This window comes from Mauremys mutica, chromosome 21 (genome assembly GCF_020497125.1).
Source record: "Mauremys mutica isolate MM-2020 ecotype Southern chromosome 21, ASM2049712v1, whole genome shotgun sequence".
NCBI classification, from domain to species: Eukaryota; Metazoa; Chordata; order Testudines; family Geoemydidae; genus Mauremys; species Mauremys mutica.
In genome coordinates this window covers 7,834,328-7,845,806 of record NC_059092.1, presented here as the reverse complement: position 1 = coordinate 7,845,806, position 11,479 = coordinate 7,834,328, and the positions used below count along the sequence as shown (strand labels likewise).

At 40.2% G+C, this 11,479-nt stretch overlaps 1 protein-coding gene across 2 annotated transcripts; it reads right to left on the bottom strand.

The window, feature by feature from the left end:
* Positions 1-227: 227 nt before the first annotated feature.
* On the bottom strand, positions 228-11,198 carry UBE2J2 (ubiquitin conjugating enzyme E2 J2). 2 transcript variants are annotated; one of them, XM_044996451.1, is made up of 7 exons: positions 10,975-11,198; positions 7,524-7,654; positions 7,232-7,272; positions 6,125-6,227; positions 5,862-6,000; positions 5,045-5,125; positions 228-3,391 (listed from the first exon to the last, which is right to left on the bottom strand). In XM_044996451.1, the coding sequence occupies exons 2-7, from the start codon at positions 7,652-7,654 to the stop codon at positions 3,107-3,109; spliced, it is 780 nt and encodes a 259-aa protein (XP_044852386.1). In that variant the 5' UTR covers positions 10,975-11,198; the 3' UTR covers positions 228-3,106. The 2 variants fall into 2 exon arrangements, with proteins under 2 accessions (XP_044852386.1, XP_044852384.1); XM_044996449.1 differs by lacking the exon at positions 10,975-11,198 and adding an exon at positions 8,302-9,455.
* Between the last annotated feature and the right edge of the window lie 281 nt (positions 11,199-11,479).

The following is an 11,479-nucleotide window of genomic DNA, read 5'->3' as shown; positions in this document are numbered from 1 at the left end:
GGTGATGTGACTTCCTTGAACTGAAGATTGGCGAAAAATTTTAACTACACACAAGTCCAAAAACTAATTCTGAAAAATTTAAGAAGGCTATAGTTGAGATGTCTCATGATCCAAGAGAGGCGCAAATCTTTTCCACCAACTGTGTACTGCAATCTTACAGAGCTAAGGAAATGCAGCATAGAAGAGAAGGGTCAAGACACCATTTGTTCCAGTATGACGCACAAAAGGACAACTTTCAGTTTTATTATGTCATTAAGATAACACTGCCTCAGGGCATGATATCAACATTTTTGCATGGCAAAGAATGATTAATTCCATCTACTGACTTTGGTAACAAAATCAAAGTTCGGATACTGCATACCATAGTAAATACTATTTACATTCACTAAAACCTACATAGGAAGGGATACATATTTTGCTACCAAAGGCAAGGAGCAAGGACATGTACCAAAATGTTGGGGGGGGGTGCAGCAAGTCTGCTAGCTTTTCAAAGCACTGCCAAGTCTTTTCATCCTTCTTCAGGGTGTTAAAGAAAAATCACTAACTGAAGATGAGCTCCACTTTATAAAAAAAAATAATCAACAATTAATCTTTCCAAAAAAATGCAGCATATTCAGGATTCTATAATAGTATCAATTTTGCATTCCCAATTGAGGCACTTTAATAAAAAGGGACTTCACCTTCAGATACCCAGGGCTAACTGCAAGGCCAACTTACTGCCATGCAATACAAGTGGTGGATTGTTGAACAATGTCCTTCTGAGGTTATTAATCCTTTCCCCTCCAGTACATACATTCACACAGGGCATGAATGTACCACAGCCAAGGTCTCCTTGCCTTCATCTTCATGCCTGTGGCCCAAAGAGCCTTCATGAGAGAAAGACACACAATGCTGGGTAGCAGTCTGCATAAACATCTGCCCATAGGAAATGACAATGGTAGCAAAAGAAGGCATAATGAGAAGCCTGAAACTCATTTCAGCGTTATGATGATATAAGAGGCAGCTCAACCTTTGCTACAGATCTGTATGCTTTGCAAACCAGTCTTTAAAACCCATAATTGCAGGAGACTGAACAGTTTCTAGAAACAAAAGATACAACCGGGGCTCTCTCTTTACAAGAACAGATTAAGCACAAACAAGAGGCAAATTAAAGAGCAATTATAAATAAAATTTGATCAAAAACAAAACCAATTTTTAAACAGTTTATAAATACCCTTTAAATCAAGCCCAGCACACGCTCCCCTCCCACCCCCAAATAAGGTCTGTTTTAAGATGTCTTTAGTCTGGAGCTACTCTGTTAGTTCTGCTAATCCAAACCTATTTCAGAGAATTGGTCACAGCACATATTTTCTGATTATCTAAGCTACATGGCTCATGGGTTTAACACTTTTTTTTTTGGTAATCCAGTAATTTCAAAATACCAAACAGAAGCAGAAAAATCAAACATCAAAAACCTGCCAAAGGAAAACAAAACAAAACAGCCCAAATAAAACACATTCTTAAATACATGAGGTAACATTTATTGGGCTCTTCAGAACATTTAACACAATACGCGGTTAGGTGCAGAGCTTTCCATTCTGCCAACTTCTTTTACAGTCTTTGTTAGATCATAACAGGGAATAATATTTCATTTGCTGGGTGACAAAGTCATCGCCAATTATGAAAGGCACAGTAAGACTGCCTTTATGATAAGTCAAAGCATTTGAATAAAGTCATAAGGATTTTCTCTTAATTACAATTTTTAAAAAGGTATGAGCTGTAAAAGTAGCATTTCTGACTGCAAACTACGCTAACAGTTTTAGTGCATATCCATGCTATCATAACCTTGGCACTGCCCACTGGAATGCAATCCTCATTCAGTGGTCATATGCATGGAACCATGCCTAAGAATTTAATTTAATAGAAGCAGAGGGCTTCCATAAGTCAAGCAAAATAAGAAGTCTTAGAATAAGCTCTTTTTGTAATGGAGTTTGAAAACAGGGTCAAGTAATTTAAATGGAACTGATTGCAAATAAATGGCTTAAGTTTACTGTAATTAGAGCACTTTAGAGGAATCCACTAGTCTTCTGAAAAGATGGCTCAGTATTCAGTCTCCTTTTTCTTTCCTCATTAGGCCCTGAAGGGGCAATGCCATTTTACTCACCGAAAAACCCAGAATCTAAGGATATTTCATCTGAAATATAGACTACAATTCTTCATTGTTCCTTGCAGATATTTTAAACAGAACAGTGGCAAACATGTTTTCTTTCTGAGCACAAGTTGTTTCACTTTGAAATCACACTAATTTCCAAAATGGAAAATTGTAATTAAATAAACAAAACCAAAAAGTTTAAAAAAAATTTGCTTATGAGCACCGCCACTAAACTCATTTTAAATGCTTTTTGCGTGTAAATGGTTTTCGAAGGCTGGCAACTGCAGTTCTTGTAGCCAAACTAAACCTTCTTAAATGTTACTGTAACAATTTAGACAAAACATATTTAACCAACACACATTGTGTTACTTTCCAACTCATCTAATCATTGTTATTGACTACATATGCAATGACATTCATTCTCTACTACAAAGTGAACTAGCCGCTTTCTGTAACACCAACATTCACATTAACCAGGTCTTTCAGAAGTAAAGTCAGTGAGGAAACTTGCATTTTACTCATTCCAAACTTGTACAATTGACTCTTCGCAAATGAAATTCTCAGCTGAAAATGTATGCTGAACATATGATATGCATCTTCAAGTGTCATACTTTAAAAATTGTTCAATCTGGTAAAAAGCCTCATTTACTTAAAAGATTTTTAATTTCAGAAAACAAGGGGTAAGTGCTATAAAAATCAAAGCATTCAAAATGCCAGTTTCACATCAATAATGCTTTGACTTGCTAGTGAATCACTTAAAACTGTAGTGAGGACAAAGGAACTGTGAGCAGAACACCTTTTTCTTCCCTAACAAATCACACCTGCTTCATTTTCCAAACTAAACCCATGAGCCAACCAATATATTACCTGCGTCATGGTAGCACAAATATTTATCCCAGTGTCAAAGTCTGATGCCCAGAGTCCCACTCATTCTGCAACTACCACTAATTTGGTCTTGGACTTCTGTTACGTTCCTCATTCTTGCGCTATGCTTCTCAGTACATACTTGACTGTGTAGGCAAAGGCTGCAAAACCAACTATAACAAACAAGTTCGCCAATGCTCCTCCTAAGAGTCCATGGTTACGATTGGCCTGCTGAAGACCCGGATGATTGGCAGCTGCCAGCGGTACGTGCCCATTAAGGAGCTGTATCCCATTTTGACCATGGTGTGCTTCCCCATCTGGGACAACATCTGGTAACGGGAGGGGTGGAGGTCTGTTATTGAGCTCTTCTTGTGCTTTCTGTTTTTGTTTGATCTCCTGGAGGAAAAAAATGAAAGCAATCATTGGAAGTGAAGTGGATTAAGCTGTCTGGCAAGTCACCTTGTGTCTTATCAAAAAGTCTATCCATGCAAAGAAGCGAGACTGATGCAGAAGATATTCCTTCTTCATGTATATCCAGGTGCAGCTCCACAGAGACAGCTTCTTGCTCATTTTTTATCCATAATGAAGTTATAAAAGTTAAGAGATGGAAGGTCATAGTCTATAGGTCCCATCTAGTCCTGGATTGTTGTTCCATATACTATACTTTCCAATGCTCTGTATCACTCTAAGTGTCCTAAAAAATGGGGATTGCACAATTTCTCGAGGTAACTATTTCACAGAGTAATGAACTTCACTATTAGCAACCTTTCCATAATATTCACCCTAAATGCTTCTCTCTTAATATAACCCCATTATTTATTTATATCCATTTGAAAAGACCTAAAACAATTCTTCACATTCTTTGGAGGTTTACACCTTCAAATATTTGCAGACAGTAACTACGACACCTTCTCGAGGTCGTCATTTAGCCAAACTATGTTTCGTTTTTAAATGTTCACTTGTACATTTTCTATACCTGGTTTAAAATTTGAATTTTTTCCTGAGAATTGGGACACATTTTATTCAGAAAATGTCTTTTAAGACTGCCTCTAGTTGACACTATGAAGATCCTTGAGTGGGAAAATGTAATTCAAGTACTTTAAGAGTTACGAATAACCCAATAATTCCCAAAGAACTGAAATGGAAGAAACAGGAATCCTCAGAGCATTGTCTAATGTTTAGGCCCCAAGTAAATCTCTTATAAGTTAAATATATAGATAACTCAGGTTCTGACAACAATATCATTACCACTATAGGGTATCAAACTGCACATCTTAATCATTTTGGGGCTATTGGGAAGAGAGCACTGTGAAGGACGGAGGATCTCATGTTCTCTGGTAACTCTGCTAGCTGATTATAGGGAAAGCAGACTCCAATGCTCCAGTCCAAGACTAATTATGAGGGGAGGAGGAAGTGGAGATGAGACCCCAGAGCTCAGAAGGCCCCAAGGGAAAAAAAAAAAAAAAAGGCTACAAACTACACTATGGAATGTATACAGACGTGTAATGGAGAATGTAGGTAACCAAACTCTGAAATCTAGATCGATTTGATGCACTGTGTTTCAAAAGTCCTGATGGGAGGTCTGGACCTAATGACTGATTACTCGGCCCAGAAATTCCCTTTGTGCCTGTGAATACTGCTAACAGCATTAGCCAGGCTCGCTTTGTTCTTCTCCAGGCTTGCATCCAAATTATGGCTGTCTCCCCTGTATGAGTCCAGTGGGAGGAAGTGCTTTCTGTAGATTCTCTCCCTTCTCTAGCACATCTATATTGGACCGGTGGCATCTGTCCCCAAATGTACAACTTTTGATTCTCCAAGCAACAGATCTGGGTATTTAAATACAGATTTTTCTACCTAGAGAATCATGTTTCTAATTTTTATACACTGAAAAATCAGGCTGCTTTTAGATGGGTCTCAAATTGGACACCCAAAATTGAGGAACCTAAAAGTGACTAGTCTCTTGAAAATCTTGGCGAATTAATTTGCATAATCTGCATATTTACAGTGATAAAACGTGAAAGCCAGAAATAATCAAATGAACTTTCTTACCTCCACCACTTCAGGGAACAGCTCACAGAAGACTTTATCTTTTAAATTAAATGCTAAGCTTTGTGCAGCAAGCTGTCTTTTCTATCAAGGAAAGAAAAAAGGAACATCAGCTTGAAAATTAAATTTTAAAATATACATTAAGCATTAAAGCATCTGGAGGATATTTCACATAAGAAGAACGCTAAAAAGGCGCTAACCTACTACTTTATAATATTTGTAGCAACTTCACATTTGTGAATACAGACTCATTGGTAATGACTTTCTATAAACCCCACTCTTCAGAAGTTCTTAGCTGCATTTTATTTGAATGCTTTTCCATTCTGTGTCTGCCCAATGGTAATTGGAGGGGGGGGGGGGGGACAGCGGGGAGAAAGTGTCCAATAAAGTAGCTACATTTTATGGAGAACCTTCACTTCAAAACAGGCAAAAGGTCTTGTCCAGAAGGGCGAGAAGAAAAGGTTACAAAATCCCTCCCTTGGATTTGAAAGACCGACCTATTTAGCCCAATGCTGAATTCCAACTAAACTATTAATAAAACAAATATTTCAACGTAAAAAATTAGCTTTGTAGTCAGAAGCTGTGGCACTCAAGTTACATTTCCCACCTGTGATCCAAACTCTTGACTCTGTGCTCCTTTAAACACCCTCATTTTCTCATCTGCCCTACGACTAAATTCAAAGGAGGGGCCAGGTTTAGAATCCACGACTGCTGGATTCCAGTCTCGTGCCTAACCACTGTGATGTGCTCAACATACCCTGACCTCAACAACAACAACAACAACTTAAACTAAATAAAAGATATATTATTAGAAGCTTACTGTGAATTCTGAGGTTTCTATGCTGCCCAATGTGGGGCCCTTTTCCACCATAAAACTAAGGAGGCCTGTCAAGATTGTTGAGACTGACCAAGCTGGATTCCATGTATCCGGGTGGAAATCAGTGATTGAAAGACACAACCTTCAAAAAGCAAAACAAGCAGTGCACTTTATTCCTTGCCATTAGTAAAAAGGGAAAAATAATACTACATGTGATACAAGTTTCAAAACAGATGTTAATTCAAGTATTAGAAGAAAATCCTTACCTTGTATTGCATTTAAATCTTCCATTAGGAGTTATCATATAAATACTAGGAGGTTTAAAAGGAAATTCTCTGGGGAAAATTAGTTTCCCATGATAATAGCCACCTGTATTGTATATAAAAAAGGAAAGATTTGTTCTGCACTAAGGAAATGCTTTCCTCAAATACTTACAATGTTGCAGCAAATAAGATTTAAAGGTACATTTACTATATACACACTCCAAACATTTAAAAACGAATCAACTTAGGCCCTTCACTGATACAAATGATGGTCAGTACCTTTGGGAAAGACATATTTTGGAGGTACTATTATTCTGTCATCTGCACAAGGCAAGCAATGTTTTCCAATTGTCAAGTCCTTATTTCATCTACACAGAGTTCTCCCTAAATGTATTTAAACATACATCTGCACAAATGGCAGGGTCTTGCCCACTATCATCATGCTGGACATTTTAAGTCCACCGAAAAATCCAATTTCAGAAGCAGATCATTTGGGTGAGGCTGGAATATACAGTGAATTATTATATTTAGGCAAATTAATTAGATATGATACTCAGCCTCTCCAGGGATGACATTTACGAAAAAGGGTGCATGCCTCAACTCTAATAAGAGCAGAGTATGTGATAAGCCATAAATAAGTTTTATTAGCACTTTCAGTTTGTTTTTTAAAGTAAAATCTGACAAAACTGGCTATTTTTAACACTGTTCGTCTTGGCTACCAACCAACCGGGCTCCCTCCGTTTTCCAGACGATCTGTGGCAATCGCTAAAAATCAGACTTCTTTAAACAAAGAACTAAGGGTGCCACATAAAAAAAGATCAGAGAGAACTGTGCTAAGACTTTGAGGAACACTAAGGGATTTGCTAGAATTACTTGGTGCTACAGGGAACCGTTAGAGGACAATGCTAATACTATCTCATTTCAAGAGGCTATTACACAAGTCAAAGGCAAGTATTAGTTTTATGATTGAAGTAAATCGTTGTGCTCATACATTGAAAACCACTTCTGTTACATAAGAAAGACTCATTCATACAATTATGAACTACTACTCATCAAATATCGATAGCAATATACAGCATGTGCATGTTTTTACAACAAGCTAATGTTTACCTTCATATGGAGTCATTTCAGGTCCTCGTACAACATAGTGCCTAAAGGAACAAAGGAATTTTGTATTAGAGGTGGGAAACCCAACACCTTATGTACATCAAATTTCCAAAGGGAAACCCATTTATAATTTGTGTTATCTCAGCTCAACAGCTTCATATCCGTCTCCTTTTACTACCCCTCACACCAAAAAAAGATTCCAATACAAAAATGAAGGTGTATATGAAGCTCAGACTCGACAACCCAGACGGTCTGGGTCTCTATGATCGTAAGAACAATTCATTCAGATTCTTACCATTCAAGGATATTAGATGGGAGGGGTTCAGCACAGATATAAGGCACTGGATCTTTTTTAATTCGAAGGTAGTCCTGCTTAAGTCTCTGCGTTGCTGTTGTTGGTGCTCTCTTATTACTGTTGTTGCTCATCTAGTTTTTAAAAAAAAAATTATAAATAGACATGACCTCAATATAATCTTACCGATAACATGGTTGATGAAAGCAACCCCCCTCAAATAAACGGTGGTCACAACTTGTTCTTGCTGACCCACCAACAAGACAGACTGCAGGCAGCAAACTCAATTCCTGTCGACTAGTGCTATACTTTCTGATCCCAAGGACTCAATGCAGTTAGTTCTGTTTAAACAGATTAATGGTTACAAAGGCTGGTTTGAACAAGGTATCAGAAATTCCAGAGTACTATGTTACAACAAATACACCTGAACATCAAGTCTGACCCTGATTTTATTTGATTGTTTCCAGTACCGAGAAATAATTTGCTTTGTATGTTTATTTTTTCAAAGAGGAGGAAAAACACTCCTCTTAATGTTTTTGAATTCTGAGCCAAGGACTACTTTGCACAAACTAATTTTATTTTTTATTTATATTCTGGTAGCACCAAAAGTGTTAGGCACCACACAAATATAGAATACAAAAAGTACCTAACTCAAAAACAAGACAGATATAGATAAAAAAAATAACTTGCCAAAAGTACAATACATTTTCTTCCCAGTTTCCCCTTTGCATAACACCTCCCTCCCCAAACCCTCCTCATTTCCAGCTGCCAGTCAACCTGCCTCACAGTCCGTCATGTCCTCCTTGCATCTTCCAAATAGGAAAACACTCAGCCGACTTCAAAGCACCTTCCTTTCTGAATAGCTAGTTCTCCAGTGATTTCCCACTTTTCAGACCTAAAAGCTTTTTAAAAGAAGTTCCACTCAAACCTGTACATCTGGTGGATTCTTAAATATCATCACCGCCACACTGTATGTGCACATGGCAAATTTAGAACATCCTGTTAGCCAGCCAATTTCCAGAGATAATGCATTCATGGCTCAGAGGTTTCTCTAAACATTAAAATCAACCAGAGAAGACTATTACCCGAGAGTAGCAGTTACTGTTAAGACAAACAAAAATACACGACATGAATGGCTCTGCATTATGCAAGGCACCTTGAAAAATCAATCTGGTTTTGTGCCAGAGCACCAACTGAACAGATTATGATGGCTGACACCCTTGACATGCTAAGCAGAAGATCCGCACAGCAGGGCCACTAGAAAGACTACTAAGGGACACAGTGCACATGAATTTTAAGACTTTTTTATGCACTCAAGCTCTTGCCTACCTTTACGTACTTTGATTTTTAAAATAATGTCCCCCCAATGGAGAGAAAAGACAGTCATTTACTTGTAATTGGTTATCCTAGTAAGTTTCATAAAAACTAATTAGTGTGACAATATATTAATTAACATAGACCTATTTTCTCTCCATATTCAATGTTATCTAAAAATTGGAAATGGAAAAACAAAACCTACATTTTTACTGAACACAGTTTGTGTAAATTTGAACCTCCAGCCATCTGGAGCAGGGTTTTTAGCAGCTAAATTCCTCAAGAGTTGAATTCATTTCTTGATTCAATATGTGTTTAAAGCAAAATTAATTTTTATCTGTGCTATATGACTCTAAAAACTTTGAGAAACCCATTATGAAGCATACTGACTTTTGGGTGAAAGATGCTAAAATAAGAATCATGTTGTCTGCTTTAAGACCCATTAAATCAACAGAAAAGGCATTTTCAAATCAAGTTATGTGCCCTCAGATGTACACACAGCTCCTACTGAAATCAAAGCTGTCGGTAACAAAGGGAAGTCTCATGTCTCTCCTGGGAAGAAGGGAAGCAACACCCCTTCTCAACTAACATCTCTAGAATATACACCAATTAAAAGCCTACCATTCAACTTTTTTCATACAATAAATCACAAAATCAAGAAAGTCACTTGGCCTTACTATTGGAAGTTTGACAACTTTTATAAAGGTATGAGACAATGCTCATTTAATGCTGTAGGAGACACGGAAGTAAAGAAAAATCCCACAGACAACATTCAGATTTTATTAGGACCATATCATTATATGGTGTTCCTTGAAATCTGACTAGTGTACAAATGGATGTATTCTCCCAAAAGACCAGTTTTATGTGCCTTAGGATAAAGAAAAAAAGAAATACAGAGAAAATAACTGTGGGGTATGTTGGGTTTTGTTTGTTTGTCTCTTTTTTAAAAAGGAGAGTAAAGTTATACTACAGGTTGGACATGAAACCCCGATTTTGGGAACATCTCATTAAAATAATGAGCAGAGAAATTTACAGCTGACTGATGCTAAGGATGAACAAATCAGTACTCAAGGATATATCACTCTTAGGCTGCATTCCAAGGGTGGTTAACAAAGCTTGTGAAAATTTCTGTTCTACCTAAAAGAACTGTTATTGCTGGTAAGGATGCAGGCTACCAGAGTTAGCTTTTACTAAGCTTTCTTTATCTGTGAATGCCAATTACAGTACAGCCCAGGGAGAAATACTGGTCAAATTAGTAAACTTCTGTTTTGGGGTTATACCTCATGTATGACATGAGCAGTTAGATCCCAGCTTTAAACAGAGAATTTTTCCTCCAGGTCGGAAGACAGCTAATATGGATATTAATTATGAATTTTATTAATATACAAGTGGTAACACCCTATTTTTGATAGGCGTTAAGGGGAGGCCAATGAATTTTTGGATGGAAGAAATTAAAGATAAAGAAATTAACATCTCATACTTTAATTCAAAATCTTATTCAACATATTTGCTAAAAAAAACTGACTTTCACACTGTGGATTTTTGTTTTGTCTTTATTCTTGCAACTTCCCCCCAGAAACCAAATGAGATTTCTGTTCCTTGAAAAACAGCTTCCACCCCATCCCCGTAAGAAATTCCCTATGATAATAAACCGCTCCCCCACTTAAGATTAAACAGGCAGGAGGAAATGACACTACATGACCGGGGAAAGTAAATGAACACATCCCGGTGAGGAGCATCCGTGCTACGGCTGGCTTAACCCCTCTCCTCTTCCCCTACCCAGAGAGGCCTCACCACCAGCCAAATCCTGCCAGCGGAAACAACCGACTGCTCCCCTACAGCCCGCTCCCAGGGACCGGCAGAATCGGGGAGCGGGGGCTCAGCCCCGCACCCCCCGGGGACACCGAGAAAAAGCCCCGACACCCCCCGGGAGAGGCCCTGGGAGAACGGGCCTCCCCTAGCCCGGAGGGGGCTCTGCCGGGGAAGGGCCCAGCTCGCCGGTGTCGGTACCTCCCCCCCGCCCCGCGAGGGGCTCCGTCCCCGCGGCCGGCCCCACGCTCCCGCCAAGCGCCGGCAGCTCCCCGATCCCTCCCCTGCGAGCCGCCCTAGGCCCCTGCGGCCCGGCCGGGAGCCCGCCTACCTCTCGCTGCTCAGGCGGGAGCCTCGGCCGCTCGGTCCCTCGGGGAAGCTCCGTCCGGCCGCAGACGCCGGGGAGGGGGGAGAAGGAACTTCGGGCGGGACACAGCAAGCGCCGGGATGCGGGTCCGTCCGCTGCCCCCCTCCACCGCCGCGACTGTCCAAGATGGCCGCCAGAGGGAGGCGGAGCCGGGCCAGAGCCGGCTTCCCCTTCCGGGAGGCGGGACCGAGCGCGCCTCTGGGCCTTCCAGTGGAGGGAGAGGCGGGAGAGCTTCCCCACTTCCGCCCCCGTCGACTTCCGCTTCCGGCCTATAGCTACTTCCGCTTCCGCTTCGGGTTGCACTCAGGCGCTGTTGGTGGCGGGCTGGGCTGTGGTCGGGCGGCGGGGGTGTAGGTTTGGCTCCGGGGCGCGGGGAGCCTGTCCCGCCCCGCCAGCTTCGGGCTTCCTCCTCCTCCTCCCCCCGACCCAGGGGTCTGCCGCGGAGCAGCGCTTCCCAGCCCCCGCAGCA